Source organism: Clarias gariepinus, chromosome 21 (assembly GCF_024256425.1).
Source record: "Clarias gariepinus isolate MV-2021 ecotype Netherlands chromosome 21, CGAR_prim_01v2, whole genome shotgun sequence".
In the NCBI taxonomy this organism is placed as follows: domain Eukaryota; kingdom Metazoa; phylum Chordata; class Actinopteri; order Siluriformes; family Clariidae; genus Clarias; species Clarias gariepinus.
Genome location: NC_071120.1, coordinates 5,197,856 through 5,215,173, shown reverse-complemented (window position 1 = coordinate 5,215,173; position 17,318 = coordinate 5,197,856). Strand labels below are relative to the sequence as shown.

Below are 17,318 nucleotides of genomic sequence, written 5' to 3'. Positions count from 1 at the left end.
TCATTTAATGCTCTGGTCAAATCCTAAAAATTTTTATATAATTTACTGTATTATGACATTGGCACAAGTGAGTTACATTCTGTTAAAAATCTTATTTTTACAACATTGTATCAGTTGGTGAAACATGATTTACAGTACATAAAGCAAGAAATGGGACTGAGGCATGACAGCACTACAGGACATGCAGAATCATGCAGATACACACCAGGAGCTTCAGTCAATGCTCAGACTGCGGGAAAAGTGTGTGATCTCTCTGACTTTAACTGTGGCTTGGTGCTTGGTGCTAGTCAGGCTGGTTTAAGTTTTTCAGAAATTTCAGATCTCCTGCGCTTTTCACACAGTGTATACAGGATGGTGCTAAAACAAAAAGCGTCCTGCAGCCTGAAACATCTTGTGCATAAACAAGATCAAATAAGAGAGACAGTGTGAGCTAACAGGAAGTCCATAGTCACTCAATCAACATCAAACACTGAGGTGGCTGGGCTACAAACATCAGAAACCCACATCATTTTCCTCAGAACATGAATCTGAGTCTTTCATGAACACAAACTTGCTGAAACTGCACAGTTATAGACAGTTAAAAGACTGGTGACCATCCCGATCTTTAGTTATCCAGTGTAGTTGAGTCTGTTTTTAATTTAAATTGCTGACTCAATTCATACAATAATTATTTGTTTGGAATGTTTTTTTATTATAAATTTTTATTATTGAGAAATTATGGAAAAACAGAATAATGCAACTGTACAGTGGTTTCAGCAGCAGCAGGATGGCAGTAGCAGTAATGGTGCACTAAGAAAGGGAAGTCTGTATCACTCAAGAAAAAAAAAAAATGTGTGAACCAAGATTGTCTAACAACACCCCTGCCTCATCATGTTACAAAACCTTACCGTTAATCAGAACATTATGCTAAGATCCAAGGACCACTCAATACAAGAAAGAGCTAGAAGTAAGAGGTACAGTCATCACAGGGAAAATCATACTGTAGGTAATGCAGTCAACAGCCACGATCTCCACATGTGATTATCCCAGAAGACTCTGTTAACCGTATGTTAAAGCTTTTGCTATAGAGGATTAGGTGAAGGCTTTAAATAACTGTAGATATATGCTGTTTGCTCAAGAATAAAAATAGTGACCTGCCAAAATTGTATGTTTTTCTCTGCAGATGAGAATAAAAAAAGATCATTCTGAGCCATGAGGCTCTTTGTGCTGTGTATGGGCATGAAGAGGCCGGTTCCTTATGAACAAAAACAGTGCAGGTACAGCATGCACAGACAAATCATAGCACTCATCCTCCTATGGGAAAAGGCCTGGTAATGGTGGGCCAAAAGGTATACACTCAAGCTACTATTGGATAGATTACCATGTCTATCAGGACAATATATTCCACAGTCAAAAAAAACAAAAAAAAAAAAAACTTGAAATTGTAATCTGCACTCTCATGTCCTAATATAAAAGGATTGAGTTCAACAGAGAGCCCCTCTGAACGCTTCTTAGATCAGATATTACAACAACGTTATTGCTGAACTGAATGTGAGCATGTTCTCACCTCCACACCCTTTTCTCTAAAGTGTATCCTACTTCCTTTACACAGTGGGACTTGTGTGTCTCCTCACACAAAAGACCTTTAGTGATCTTGTGATTTGTTTAATCGGTTTTTCTTTAGACTGATCTTAGTTTTTAAGGTGTTTCATATCCAAAACAAAATTTAAGCTACAGTTAAGAAACGTCTCGGGTTACTTTGCTGTAACCCTGTTTCCTGAAAAGGCGGGAACGAGATGCTGCGTGAAAATGCTATGGGAAACATCTTCTCATGTTGCCGCTTGTGAAGCATGTGTGTATCAAACACGCCAAATTTTTGGCTTTTATAACCTCGGTTGGGTGACGTCATCTGATAAGACGCACCTGCAGGTTATAAATAGGAGTGAACCGGAAACATTCCTCAGATTGATTTGTCTGAACGGTCACGTAGACAGTGCGGCATTGGGACGTAGCATCTCGTTCCCGCCTTTTCAGGGAAAAGGGTTGCAGCAAAGTAACCCGAGACGTTCCCTTTCGAAGGCTACACTCGATGCTGCGTGAAAACGCTATGGGAACGAGAGTGCCAACGCCGCTGCACTGCAAGTGTCTGGACTCCAAGGTTGTGTAGATTATATAATCTCAGAACTACGTCTGGGTAGCTGACTCGAGGACCTGTGAGCCCGAAGTAGCATGAACATCCAGACTATAAATGTAACAAATGTGTGCGAAGAGGACAACCCTCCGCGTCACACACTTGCTGCAGGGGAATACCTCTTGCTAGTGCAATAGATGAGGCGATCCCCCTGGTTGAATGAGCCCTGATTCCTAGAGGCAAAGTGAGCCCACGCGCCTCATAGGAGAGGGCAATAGCCCAATGTAGTGGCGGCCGCCCCCCAGTTGCGGCCCCAGACCATGTAAAAGCTGCTCTGACTAACGGCACTAGCTGATGCGGTGGACGTAAATCTGAAGAGCATGTACTGGACACAGTACGTGAAGTCTCTCCTGCTCCGAAGCTGTAAAGGCGGAGGACAGAAGGCTTCAAAAACAATGGGATGCATATTGGCAAATGTGTGCGGAGAGGACCAACCCTCCATGTCACACACTTGCTAAAAGGGAATACCTCTTGCTAGTGCAATAGATGAGGCGATTTCCCTGGTTGAATGAGACCTGATTCCTAGAGGCGAAGTAAGCCCACGCACCTCATAGGAGAGAGCAATAGCATCTCTCACGCAGCTTGCGGCCCCAAAACATGTAAAAGCTGCTCTGACTTACGCCAATGGCTGATGCAGTGGACGTGAATCTGAAGAGCACGTACTGGACACAGTGAGTGAAGTCTCTCCTGCTCCGAAGCTGTAAAGGCGGACGACAGAAGGCTTCAAAAACAATAGGGTGCATGTTGGGATGGAACTTTTGGAAGACAGTTAGTGAGGGTGCAAAATGGCTTCAACAAGGGAGCACAAGCCCGAGGACAAATTTTCCTGCAGAAGCTCCAGCACTGAAACAATTTGGCAGTGGACTGGGTCTACCTGCTTCGTCATGCACCAACTTTCAAATACATTCCATTTGAGGGCATAAGCTCTTCTAGCGGGGGCAGCCCTAGCACTTAGAATAGTCTTAATTACACTGGCTGAAAGACCAGCTTGACTTAGTTGGTCCCGTTCAGGGACCGCCAAGGCGTCTAGATGCAGGGGCTGGAGGAGTCAGAGAGTAGTAAAGGGGACATTTGCTAATCTTGCGAGGCAAAGAGGTCCACCTCTGCTACATGAAATTTTCCCAGAATGTAAATCGCCCTAAAGGGACAGGAACCTGGTGCGCTAGCTATTTAGCGGCGCGAGCACAGTCCGCCCTGGCGATTAATATATGAGACTGCCATAGTGTTGTCCACCCACACTAGGACATGGTAGTCTCAACTGCTGGTGGAAGTGCTTTAGGGCCAGAAATAGAGCCATCATTTTGAGGCAATTGATGTGCCACGCAAGAAGATGGCCTCTCCAGCTCCCTTGGGCTGGACGGTCATCTAAGACTGCACCCCAGCCAATGAGGGAAGCGTCTATCGTTAGCATCGATGACAAGATGAACTTAGAGTGGGACCCAGAGTCAGAAACCGGGGTCTGAACCACATAGGAAGGGTACGAAGCACCTGGCGCGTAGCCCTTATTGGGGATTGGCCCTAGAGTGAAATCCTCTGGTTCTTAGCCACAACTGAAATGCTCTCATGTGCAGAAGGCCCAAAGGTGTCACCGTGGATAAAGCTGCCATGAGAGCTAATATCTCTGAAAGTGATGGTCACTTTCTGATCTAGCTTGATTTCCTTGAGGGTGTTGAGAATGGATTCGACACAAGCGGGAGACAGCTGTGCCCGCTTACGCTCGAATCCCATGTGACACCTAAATGTGTTGTCCTCTGAACAGGAAAGAGCATGCTTTCATGGCGTTGAAACAAAGATTAGCTAGGACGACATGCTGCTGTCAAAGTGCTAGCTAATGAGACTGGGCCAGCCAGTCATGTAAGTCAAATACGGATGCTCTGGAGTCGTAAGAGCCAGAACTACATTTTAGTATTTTGTGTATGTGCGGGTGGGGTGAGAGAGCTAGACCAAATGGAAGGACCCAATACTGGTAAGCCTCGCCCCCAAAAGTGAAACTCAGGAACCTCCTGTGTTGTGGCAATATTTCTATTGAGTTATTTTTAGATAGCAGTAAAGCCCGCAAAATTAAAAAATTGGACGCAGTCCCCCGTTTCTCTTGGGAACCAAGAAATACAAAATGTAGTAGCCTAACTCTCTGTCTTGTAGGGGAACATGTTACATGGCCCCATTTCCCAGCAACTTCCGTCAGCAAATGCGCAATTTCTGGTTTCATGGAAGTGGAGACCACGCCACAGTTCTCAGAGGGTGATCTGAGAACTGAATCCTGTAGTTTCTCTCTACAGTGCTTAGTACCCAAGGAGATATACTTGGCAGTAGCTTCCACGCTGCCAGTTTCTCAGAAAGGGGGAAAGTCTCGGTGGCTCGGTTAAATGGGGGGGATGTTAGATGTTCGGCATCCTGAAACATGGCAGGAAAAAACTGAAGAACTAACATTTTATTGGAGACTGGTGTTACCCGAAACACCAGTGGTGGCGGAGCAAGAACACCGATCTCCTGGGGGTGCCAGGGAGAAAACTTTATTCTTTGAAAGGAATTCTGCGTGCCTCTCCCCATTGGGGGCCTGGGCACATGAACCTCAGGGCTTCTTTGTGAAGAAGACAATATGCCAGTCTGACCTTTCTGTTGCCCGGCGTAATTTCAATACGCCCTACCTTGAAGAGCCCCGCCAGTACTCAAGTCTCTCAGCAGGTCAGCCTGGCAGGCGTGCAAAACCGCCATGGTGTGCAATGGAGCACCAACCTGACCTGTTGCTTGAAAAGCTTTTCCCTCCAGGGAAGATAAAAAGTCTACACAGCTTAAAAAGAAAGTAATAGCTTTTCAGGAAGGATGATGTCCCAGGAGAGAGATAGCCTCTTTTATCTGGGTGTCATCATATAACCCTGCGCTTCCACCTCAACTATATTTAAATAAATAAATAAGTTGATGGCAGGAAAACAGGGGATGAATACAGTTCACTCCATGAAAGGGTTAACTCATATGGAGATTGCTAAGAATAGGGGAGAGAGCGCCGTTGAGACTCCGCCCCCCGGCCACCCGACAGAACCTGCCGTCGATGTTTTTTTTAAATTAATTTATTTAATTAAATTTTTTTTTTTTAAGTGCTTAGAGGCTATTACCATCTCCGCGGAAGCAAGAGAGGATGTTTATCCTTGCCCATTCACAAGAAGCGCCAGGGCGCGCTTGAGAGCGGACAGAGGAATTTCCCGATCCGATGAGAACACGAAAAAAAGGAGTTTTTAAATCCATCTCTCACAGCTCTGCCGGATGCACAAGTTTAAGCCCCAGAAATGCGCGGCGGCTCGAAGCTTCTCAAGGAATGCGAGGAGCGCACATACAGTAGCACTTAATCGAAGCAGTAAAGTGTAGAGATCGCATCTCCGTTATGGATTATACACATTATTGATGAGTTAAACACTTATTTTGCTGGTTAGACACGACACGCACACAACTAGGTGAAGACAAGAATCTGAGGAATGTTTCCAGTTCACTCCTATTTATAACCTGCAGGTGCATCTTATCAGATGACGTCACCCGACCGAGGTTATAAAAGCCAAAAATTTGGCGTGTTTGATACACACATGCTTCACAACCGGCAACATGACAAGATGTTTCCCATAGCATTTTCACACAGCATCGAGTATAGCCTTTAAGAGGGAACTGGAAGTGTGCCCCAGTCATATAAACAAACAAATTTGTCACGCTCTCAGCGCGCCACGCTGATCAAAGACCGCCCTCGTCTGCTGACATTTCCCTTCTCACGCTGTCAGGCTCTCCACCATGCTGGTTTGTTTTCCCACGCTGTCATCTCTTCCTCACACACCCCCGGACCGCCCCGCCAACACACCGGCTTCTCATCTGGCGCTGATTTCTTCCGGCTTATAAGGAGGCGCGGCGCGCAAGCGCGCCGCTGGATTATTGTGTGTTTTTTTGCCGCAGTTCTCTCGCGTTCAAGTTCATGATTTCTTTCTTACGTTACCGACCACGCTTTGTCCCCGTTTTTGCCTCTCGTCTCACGCTTAGGATTTATAATCGCACTCGGATTTAACGGCTTTGAACTTTCGCTTTCGTTTTTCGACTACGGCTCTGCTTAGTGTTTGTTTTGGCTCGTCGCCCCCGCTGACGGATTACACGGCTTCGGACTTCCGCTCTCGCCCCTCGACTACGATCCAGATTCGCCCTGCTACTGCTACACTGCTCCTTATCTCTTTGCTCTGCTCGCTCAACGCCTCACAGAACCACCTGCCTCTCTGCACCTGGATCCATCTCTCCGCCTGCTCATTCTCACCTCGTGACAAAATTAATCATGAATGAATCGTTTGAGAATCTCTCAGATTACTGTATCTATTAAAATAAAACATGTTCCTGCAGGCTCTTGTCACAAAGAGAACCACAGACTACCTGTAAAGTTTACACACTACTTTTCAGCAGTCTGCGTTAAGAAGCTCAGTTTCTGTACAGAAGGGATGTTTAAGCACAAATAAATCTCTCTATTATACAGTATGTTTACTTATTACAAGTATATTGCTGTAAGCTACAGTATAGTCTATTTGCTAACTCTTTGTTGTATCTTTTTTTTTTTTGTTTGGCCAGTGTCACATGTTGACACTTATTTGTAAATGTTTTAGGAAGTCAACTGAGATATCTCTTTCACATCAAATGTAATTTGAAAACAGTAGATTAGAAACAGTCTTATTTTATTTTACATTACTTTTTAGAACATCAGTGGGGGAAATTATGCATACACTAAACTGACTGCATCTAAGCAGTCCAGAAAATACTGAAAATTGGTATATTTTTTCACAAGCTTTTACCAATGGCATAAAGAGTTAACCAGAGGGGCCCTGTGGCTAAATCTGTAGAAGATCAATGTTATTTACTGGTGAATATTTATTTAAAATAAAATTTTGCTGTGCAATGTGAAGAAAGTGTACAATTGGCATTTGCTTATAACACTGCTATTTATCTGAGTGAATAAAGCAGACTAACACAAAGCTAAATACTCTTAATAAAATATCTCAAAATATAATACTGTTTCGTAGTTTGCAAAGAAAAAGTGCAGCTTTCGGTTGACTGAGCAGAACAGGGGATCAAATACTGAGCATAGACAATGACATGCTGAATTTTACCCAAATTAATGTTTGTTAAGCATGCAAACATGCAAAGTGCAACTAACTTCAGATCAAACTTGTAAAGTACTGCTTTGTATTTGGGTTAGACTGAAGTCAAATCCTGACCAACTAAGTGCTCCAGAGTTTATGGGGGATTGGACCAAGACTACAGTACATGCATCTGAGTGCAGTTACTGCCCAAACACACCAAGTCAATAGGTAAAACTAACCAGAGATCCAGTTACTGTAACTTGGCTTATCAACACATTGGTCCAACAGTTTCAACCAAACTCTAAGGCAACAGCAAAGGAAGTGATGAAGGAGTCAAAGGAAGCAGATACCAAGAAGGTACTGTTAAGAAAGTCGGGAGTGTGAAGAATTGTGTGTCTACACAAATCAGTCATATCATTGTATATAATATGCATGTCCCCTTGTCCCACTAAATCAGCTCTGACACTTGAGACCTGGATTGCACAAGACCTCTGAATGTGTGCTGTCGTATGTGACGCCAAAACTTTAGCAGTAGATCATTTAAGTCCTTTATTACCACTTTTCCACCAAAGTCACTCATATTCTTGAAAATTTTGAAATGCATTTTTCCTGGTTTGAACACATGAACTTCAAAAACTGACTGTTTACTTTCTGCCTAATTCCCCACCACTTGATATGTCACTATAATGCAGCAATCAGTGTTATTCATGTCATCTTAAAGTGGCTTTAATGTTATAACTCATAAGTGTAATAGATGTATTAAATGAGTTTCACAATCAAGCATACATGGAACCCTTTTATTTAGTCAAACTTGTTATTGAATTTTTAAACACATAATTAAAAGTTGATGTTGGGTCACAACATTAAAAGCACAATATATTTCTAGAAGCACAGTGACCTGCAGGATTGTGAAATTTAAGGAGTGTAAAAGTACCAGGATTTTTCCAAGGGCTAGACCTTCAACCAAACACGATTACATGCCTGGAAGGACCTGTCAGGAAGGTGACTAAAAGCCCAATGGCCACTCTAACAGAGTTTCACAAGTCCTTCGTGGAAATAGGAGATTCTTAAGGAGATTCTGAGCATCTGGTCTATGGGATGTTCTGTACTTGAGCGGCCCAGCCAAATCCCAGCCTTAAGCCCTATAGAACATAGGTAGAGAGAGCTGAGGATGTATGTTACCAGTTACCAGACTGATCAAATCCAAGTTCACAATTAACTGGTCAAATCAATGTGTACAAAAGCTGTAACTGTTTCTACGTAGTACAGTGAAACCTCGGATTACGAGTAACGCGTTTACGAGTGTTCCGCAAGACGAGCAACGATTTTTAATAATTTTTGACTTGAAAAACGAGCGTTGTCTTGGTTTACGAGCACCGAGTATCATGTGCGCACACACATGCGCTTCTTATTTTGACACCGAACGTCACGTCATCACAAGTGAGCCAACGGTTTTTCTCTCTTTTGCAGCGGAATTGTAGGTAATCGTCTCTCATGCTGGAGACACACAAACACACACATTAACAGAGAGACCATTTTTAAAACCGTTTAAAAATTAGCAAGGAACATCGCTAGTCACACTCGTGTGAGTGCATACTAACGGGATCACTACTGTAAAGTAAAACAACAACAACAAAAAACTAATTAAACAGCTCCTCACCTTTGAAAACAGTCGCGACAGAGAAAAGTTTGTGTGTTTATTTGGCAACCTTGTTGTTTTACTTACAGCAGTGATCCTGTTAGTATGCGCTCACATGAGTGTGACTAGAAATGTTCCGGTTTTAAAAACGGTCTATCTGTTAATGTGTGTGTGTGTGTGTGTGTGTGTGTGCACGCACATTTTACACACACACCCTGCGTGCACAAACGAAAACACTTATCTGTCGGATTTATTCTTACATTTTTTTAAGGTAAAGTACAGGTTAATTTGTTTTATTTTTACTTTATATTATGTATTAATTATATTTATGTATTTATTTTTTTGCGCTTTAGAACAAATAATTTAAGTTTCCATTATTTCCAATGGGAAAATTAAATTTGGTTTATGAGTGTTTTGGAATACGAGCCCGCTTCCGGAACAAATTATGCTCGTAATCCGAGGTTCCACTGTATATCTAAATAAATATTTGCATCTGTATAGTACTGAATTAAAAGTAAACAAAATCTAAAAAAAAAAACAGAAATATTAAAATATTTTTATCTTGTAATTATGGGATATTTTTGAAGCCAATAATACATTATTTTATAGCAAGCTTATTTTTTTATCATCTCAACTTATTTGATTTCTTAAACCACAAGTTTTAGCGTGAACACAGATAGGCCCCCATGTTCATTTTTATTGTTTGACTGTTTTCTAACCACAGACCTCACACATGGTATGTTCACACACATAATGCTGCATCTGACCTTTGAGAACTGACACTCTCATCTGTGGTTCATCTGGCTTTACTACTAGCTGCTTTGCTACCATACACACTATTTCCACTGTTCATTTTGCAAAGAAGAAGAATAATAAGAAGGAGAGAAATAATAAGAAGAAAGATTTTGTTCCTAATAGCTTTATAACTGTATATAAATGTATAATTATATTTTTCAAATAGATTTAAATATATCCAACGCATTTAGATTTCCCAGATCATGCATTATAAAAAAGCTCAATTAATATAATTAGTTTGAATCATTAAATTGAGGTCAGTCTGCAATAAACACTTAGCAAAAGTTTTTTCCTCTGTACTATGTCTTTGTGAGAGCACGGCACTGAACCTAATGAAATATTCGGGTTAACAAAAACTTTGATACAGTCAGATATAATCTGGTGTATAGGTCATTGGAAAAATGAATTATCTGTCAATCATCTTCAGTAAACACTTTATCCTGGATGAAACACAGGAGGATCTGGTGCTGTTTTGTACTGTAGCAGACAATCCGGTCCGCACACAAGCTTGGCACAGGTTTTACACCAGATGCCCTTCTTGCTGCAACCCTCCAATTTTATCTGGGCTTGGGACAGGCACTTCATCCAGTTGTTGGGAATTGAACTCAGGCCTTTTTTATGGCAAGCGAAACACCTACCACTGAGCCATCCTGATGATGTCAGACACAAAATCGTTGGTGGAACTCTAAGGTGACAGTTATTGTTACTTAAGTACTTACAGGTACTTAACCCTTTCATGCATAGTGGTCACTACAGTGGACAGCTATTCAGAAGCTGTTCTATTGTGTATACAGGGTTTTTTTTTGTTATATTTGCATATAGGCCAACACAGTGGATGCTTGTGCATCATCCCATACACTGCCACCTATTGGCCAGTCACGGTAAGTGCATTTTTTTCTAACCCAAATTCAAGATGGCCACCAGAAGTCAGAAATGCAAACATGCCAGGAATATCTTGTAAATCCTTCTATAGCAGGCGCCCCTTCCAGATAAAAAAAAATGCTAGCATAAAGTAACATATAAAGATTAATATAATTGTTCAAATTCCCAAATATGTTTTTTGTGTATGGATATAATTTGCATTTAAGCTCATGTCCACTCTATTGGACGCCATGCATTAACTGCAATTCATAATAATATAGTTGCAGGCAACGATGACGTTCCAAAGCAACCTGCGCCATTGCCACCCAGGCGCACTGCACAATCTGTGTGTTCTTTGAGTGGGTTAAGACCTACAAAAAGCCATCGCCATCCAGATGCACCACACAACTTGTACACGTCACACACTATATAGGGCTGATGTCAGTTTTGGCCCTAAATATGTTGAGTGCGTTAGTGTGTGTGTGTGTGTGTGTGCGTGTGTGTGCGTGTGTTAACATTTGTGATGTGTATGTGTGTAGAATAGATGCTGGAAAAAAAAGCATCACAGTATGATGTTACTCAATGTGATGACTGAACGTGATGTCACTAAACGTGTCACTGAATATAATGTTATGGCTGACCTGTTTGAGATATCAAAAATCCAGCATCCTTAATGCAAACATTTTGCATCCCCAATGTTTTTAGATCACATCGGCCTGGTTTAAGTGGCCATGAGACATGCAGTGCGAAAGTTGTTCGGCTCAATGAGCTCTACCATAAAAGTGTACCGAGTTCCGGGTGCATACGCGCAAGTGTGTATGAGCTATGCAGCAAACTGCGTGCAACTCAGGGATTCCACTGGCAGCAGATTCCAACCTGTCTGCCAATTTCTAGTATTTTAAGACCCCAAAAAAGCCCAAAAGGGTGGGGAAAAAATCCTTAGGGAAACAAGAGGGTCATGTGTACCCTGTAGTGCTTGGGCACTAATTACTGTAACTTTGCTGCTCTTAATAAACCTGATATGCAGTGACATTTTTTTCATAAATCGACTGATATTTGTTATTATAATGTAGGGTGTGATAGGAAGGCCTACAGGATAGTGGAGCATATACTATCTGAGTCAAGTAAGGATGATGCCAGTAGCAGTGATGATGAATGGCTGCCAGAAAAACAAGATAAAGGAAAGAGCATTAGATGACCCACAAACCATATTTTTTTCTTTTTTTAGTTCAATATATTACAGTCAGCACTTTTTGTAAGGGCATGTTTACCATCTGTTAACTGATGGAACACTCAAAAAAATGAACCTGGCTACCAGTTACATGTACTAAAATGTAATATGTGTTTTGTACATAATAATTTCATGTTTCCAAGATGAACATAAATAAATTATGTTGTATTTACATAATATTCAACAACTTAACATGTATTAGATTTAATCATGTTGAGATAAACCAAAGAGATCTTGTCACTATGAAAACCGGAAATATCAGATCAAACATCACGAGAAGATATCGCGAGAAGAGAACACAGCGTGTTGAGAAGACAAACGTTTGGCGGGCGTGTGGAAAAGGTAAGCAGGAATTAATTCCCATCTTTCTAAATAGAAACGAAATACTGAACATAAATGTCACCTGCTGTTTAGCGATGTTTAGTCACGTTATTTTGGTTTAAGCTATTTCTTGTATTTTTAATCACACTTAAAATACCGACGGTTATATGCGCGTGCTTAATCTGCGGTTCGGTTCTGGTTTTGGTCTGTTCTCATGAGTTGTGAAGCGAGAGGAACAAAGTATAAATATTGTTCATTTGATAAATTATCATGAATTTTAATTGAATCTATCTCTGTATTTTTTCACAGGAATTTGTGACTGAAAGTGTCCTGTATGCATCTGACTTCAGGAGTTTCCTGCTTAATTCAAATTGCTTAATGCTGAAAAAAAGCCATTAAATCAGGTGGAAATTCTTTCCATAATTTAATTATGGTTATTCAACAAGTAATTTTTTTGAGTGAAACAGACATATATATTTTTTTTGTGCCCTGGATGTGCCAAAAAAAGTTCTAAATATTCATTAAGGTCTATTAATTTGAACTAATTGTAATTAATTAAGTTAACAGTACTCAATATGTTTAATTACATTGAGTATTGGCGTTTACAGTGATGTGTCAGATGATCTTTTACATAAATTGTGACAATAAAAACATCTATTTTAGGTAGGTAAGTTTTTTTTTTCTTCTTCTTTCTTTCCTAGTTGTTGTGGGCTGCATACAACTTCACACCCCTTACACAGATAAAGAAGCGTTAGTTTTACCCATCAGACCGTTTCCTCTTTGTCTCTTGCCTGAAAAACAATGGTCCAGGATAAAGCTCTGCTTGTGTTTCTCTGTGTCATTGGTAAGTCTTAATCATCTTAATGATGGACTTAATAAATTCTTATTACACTTTATGTACATTATTTATTATGTGAATGTATAATTAACAAATTGATTATTTAGAAAATTGCATGTTCCAAAAATAGAAAGAAAAATATTTTGTCTAAGATGTAACATAATTGAGAATAGGCCATTTTAAAAGAAAAAAAATGCATTTATTAATCTTGTTTAATAAATTATAATTTCTTAAACAATACATTATATGAAAATGAAATATACATACTTTGTTATAAATGAGGTGTGTGTGTGTGTGTGTGTGTGTGTTGCAGGTTTGCTCTCAGAGACTCTGTGCTCTTTAACTTTGGAAGCAGAAGTTGGAGATAAAGTCACTATTTGGTGCCAACATGACCTGACTAATACAGGACACATCTTCTGGTTTAAACACACGAGTGATTCAGTTCCACTTCCTATTGGGTGTAAAAAATTTATGATACCGTATTCATTAGCAGCATGTTACTTCTTTACTGAGAGTGAGAGAATAGTGATGTCTGTTTATTACAAGAACACGTCTCTCACCATCACTGCAGTAAATGTCTCTGATACAGGACTCTATTACTGCAGCTACGTAGAACTGAACCAAGTTAACTTTAGCAACTCAACCTCTTTACATGTGAAAGGTAAATTTATACAGGGACTGTTTTTTTTTTTAATTGATTAAGATGAATGAGGTTATAAATGTTGAATTTTTCTTTGTTTAGATGTAAATATTACATTTTCCAAGGACAAAGCAACAGGTTGGTTGTTTCTTTTTTTAGCATATATTTCTGTACATGTTTAAATTAAAACATATTGCAGGTTTAATGATCAAAATGTTTTCTTTGCGGTTGTTAAACGTTTCTCCTCATGGTTCAGACTCTCCTGATGTCTTCTTCATGCTGACTGTGGTGCTTGGTGCAGTAAGTGTGGTTCTTCTCAGTGTCCTGATCTTCATTATACTGAAGCACAGAAAAACTTACGGAGGTCAATTATTTCTCCTATAATAATAATAATACTAATACTACTACTACTACTACTACTACTAATAATAATAATAATAATAATTCTCATGTGTTGTACTAGGTGCCGCAGAAGAAGGAAATGAGGTAAATCTAAGTATTTTAGATACTTATTGAATTTTTAACCACTTAATAAAATCGTATTTTATTTTAAGACAAATAACAAATAAATTACAGCAAATGTGCTTTAAGTGAGGCAACATGGTAGCCTGGGTTCGATTCCCATGTCTGTGTGCATGGAGTTTGCATGTTCTCCCTGTGCTTGGTGGGTTTCCTCCGAGTACTTTCTTTCCACAGTCCAAAGACATGCAGATTAGTCTAATTGGCGATTCCAAATTGCCCATTGTGTGTGTATGTATGTGTATTCTAAACTTTATTTTTAACTAATAATCTTAAACTATTAATAATGCTATTCATAATTTACAGTTTGTAAGCAGCTGTTGGAACTTTTTAGTTCAATAACATTATTCATCCATACAGGATCCATACTTTTTTTTTTTTTTTTTTTGGTTTAGGCTTAATTCTGACTTAATAATGTTTTTATTGGATGCTCATTTGGCATTTAATATTTTTGGTATTTGAGGAGCTCAACATAAATAGACTTTTTAAATGTGTATCTAAAGTGTTTTATCAAAAATTTGTAAAAATAAGTAAATATAGTTATATATAATACTTTTTCACATAATCAGTTGACCGTTGGTTTTATACAAAAGTCTTAATTATTCAGGTGTTATCACGTTAATGTTATTTATAAACTACTTGCTTTTTAATTATTGAAGTTTGTATTAAATGTTTTTTTTTATTCAAGTAACCAAACAGAGCTGATAAATACAGAAAAAATAAAAGCAGAAAAGTTAAAAAAAAATCTTTATGATGTCTATTAATCCTCACTCCAGCTCAATAAAACATCTATGAAATATAAATGTTATGATGTTTTCTAGATCACGATGTAATGTCTAGTATATATGTTAGATATGTTATTTACCTGATTTATTTTTATTTATTATTACTGTTTTATTACCTCTGTGTACCTTTATTGTTTCTGCAGGCTGCTGAATCTGACTCAATGTATTATGCTGCACAACAACTTTCTAAAATGATAACCACAGCAACAAAGGGACACAGTGAGAATGTGTATACACATGTTATCTATTCTTCACTTGCCCAACGTAATGTGTGTTCATAATCGTATATATCATTTACTGTTTACAGAAGTTTCTGATTGTCTGTAGTTGAAGGAATTATGTAATTAGTTATATCACAGTTACAGTATATAATGTAATATGACCTAAGAATTCTTTAGAATTCACACACTGAACCTTCTGTCAGGTTTTATAGAGGATTTAAATATGAAATTATGAGTTATTTGTTTTAAACAATACTGACGCTGTGTGTAAATAATGTACATTTATGTCCCATATAATTTATCAAGCTGTTTTTTCATGCATGTAGAAGAATTATACTGTAAGTAAAAAGTTTGTATACCCCTTCTAACTCCGTGGTCTTTTCTGATTTTTATTTCTTTCTACACTGTAAAGCAATGCTCAAGGAGTCCATAATAAACAATAATCTTCTTGGAAGAGTTGATATTAAGATGTATCTGCTACTTATGCTTTGTAAAATTTCATATTGCCTCTAATCTGAGGTGCTGTTTATCAGTTGGTGATTTCTGAGGCTGGTAACTCTAAATGAACTTCTCCTCTGCAGCTGAGCTACAAGTTAAGTAAGTTTCTTTCTTGATGGGTTGTCCAAATGCACATGTCAAGAACTATTCCAGTTAAAATATAAAAAAGACTGTTGCTGTTACTTAAATAGATAATTAAAGGTATTATTTAATAGTTTTGGAAACTTTAGTATTGTTCCAGAATATAGAAAATAAATATCTGCATACGTGCATTCAGACTCCAGCTGAGGCTTGCATTTGCTGTCACACATACACACACACACCAAGTCTCAACATTTAATTTATGCAATTTCTCTCCTTAATGTACAACCAGATGCTTAATGTGCAGCAAAGATTCAATAATAAATAAAAGGAGCATTAATACTAACTAATAAGTCTAAATAACAGGCTTCATGTATTATTAATAAAATTATGATCTATAAACCCTGTTATATAAACTTGACAGATAAATTCTCTTCATACTTCTTAGACTCAGTCTGCTCTCCTCTTCACCTGTAGCTCAGCAGCGTGTCTTAACTCCTCTGAATTTACACACAAACATCTCTGAACATTTCTTTACAACAGAACATATCTGCGCACTCTAAACATTTAAAGGATGCCTTTAAAAATTGCTTCAATTTGTTCCAAGCAATTTTTTTTTTACTTTCTTTCAAATCAAATGTTAAGTTTATTTAAGGTTTAATATTTATTTAATATTAATATATTTTTTAAGTTTCCCTAAAGCAAAAATAAATTCATCCATCCAAATAAAAAACAAAAGTTGTTACAATGGCTTAGGCCAGTAAAACTAATTTTTTGACTTTGTAATAACTTGATTTTCACTTTAGAAACATTTAACATTTTAAGTACACTGAAAAAAATTATGCTTTGGATTAACTTAAAAAAAAATTCTATTTATTATGAGCTATTTGTTTTTACTTTCTCTCAAATCAAATGTTAAGTTTATTTAAGGTTTAATATTTATTTAATATTAATATATTTAAGTTTCCCCAAAGCAAAAATAAATTCATCCATCCAAATAAGAAACAAAATTTATTACAATGCCTTAAAAAAAACTTATTTTTCTACTTTCTAACAACTTGATTATATCACTTTAGAAAAACCTAAAGTTTTACATTATATTTAAGTTTAGTGTTTACCTTGAAAGAAACAACTTACATTCATGTAGTATAAAGTAATAGGAGTAAATTATAGTAGTAATCTTTTTCATTATTGTCACGTACGGGGTGTATTGGCGGATGTTGATCGCTGTGGGCGGAGAGAGCAGGCATCAAGGCAAAGAAGTAGTTTAACAAAAAGTCTTTTAATAATGGTTGTTACAGAAATAATAAAGACACAAAACAAACAAAGGAACAAAAACTCAAACAATACTTAATGACATGGGGTTAAACTTGGACTCTCTGGCATGACACAGACGAAGGGACACCAACAGACTATAATACCTGTTACCCTACGTTTAAGTTTGGTAGCGAAACACAGGCTGAAGGTGCCCAACACACGTCCTGTGGCGAAACACAGGCCGGAGGACAAAACACGAGACAGGACACACAAACTACGCGGGGAGCTGAAATAGGCCACAACATGACGAGAGACACAGAGGCGGGAGACACATAGACGCGGGAGAGAGACGAGAGACAAAGACAT

At 38.5% G+C, this 17,318-nt stretch overlaps 1 protein-coding gene across 1 annotated transcript; it reads left to right on the top strand.

The window, feature by feature from the left end:
- The first annotated feature begins 1,171 nt into the window (after window positions 1-1,171).
- Window positions 1,172-15,464, top strand: LOC128509426 (uncharacterized). Its single transcript, XM_053481169.1, has 7 exons — window positions 1,172-1,256; window positions 12,815-12,957; window positions 13,265-13,612; window positions 13,694-13,729; window positions 13,848-13,955; window positions 14,055-14,077; window positions 15,039-15,464. The coding sequence occupies exons 2-7, from the start codon at window positions 12,915-12,917 to the stop codon at window positions 15,174-15,176; spliced, it is 696 nt and encodes a 231-aa protein (XP_053337144.1). The 5' UTR covers window positions 1,172-1,256; window positions 12,815-12,914; the 3' UTR covers window positions 15,177-15,464.
- The last annotated feature ends 1,854 nt before the right edge of the window (window positions 15,465-17,318 follow it).

Excerpts from the sequence above, each read along its gene's own strand:
- LOC128509426 (XM_053481169.1), top strand. The coding sequence starts at position 12,915 with ATGGTCCAGGATAAAGCTCTGCTTGTGTTTCTCTGTGTCATTG. Across the intron at positions 13,613-13,693 it reads AACCTCTTTACATGTGAAAG|ATGTAAATATTACATTTTCC; the intron begins GTAAATTTATAC and ends TTCTTTGTTTAG. Across the intron at positions 14,078-15,038 it reads CCGCAGAAGAAGGAAATGAG|GCTGCTGAATCTGACTCAAT; the intron begins GTAAATCTAAGT and ends TTGTTTCTGCAG.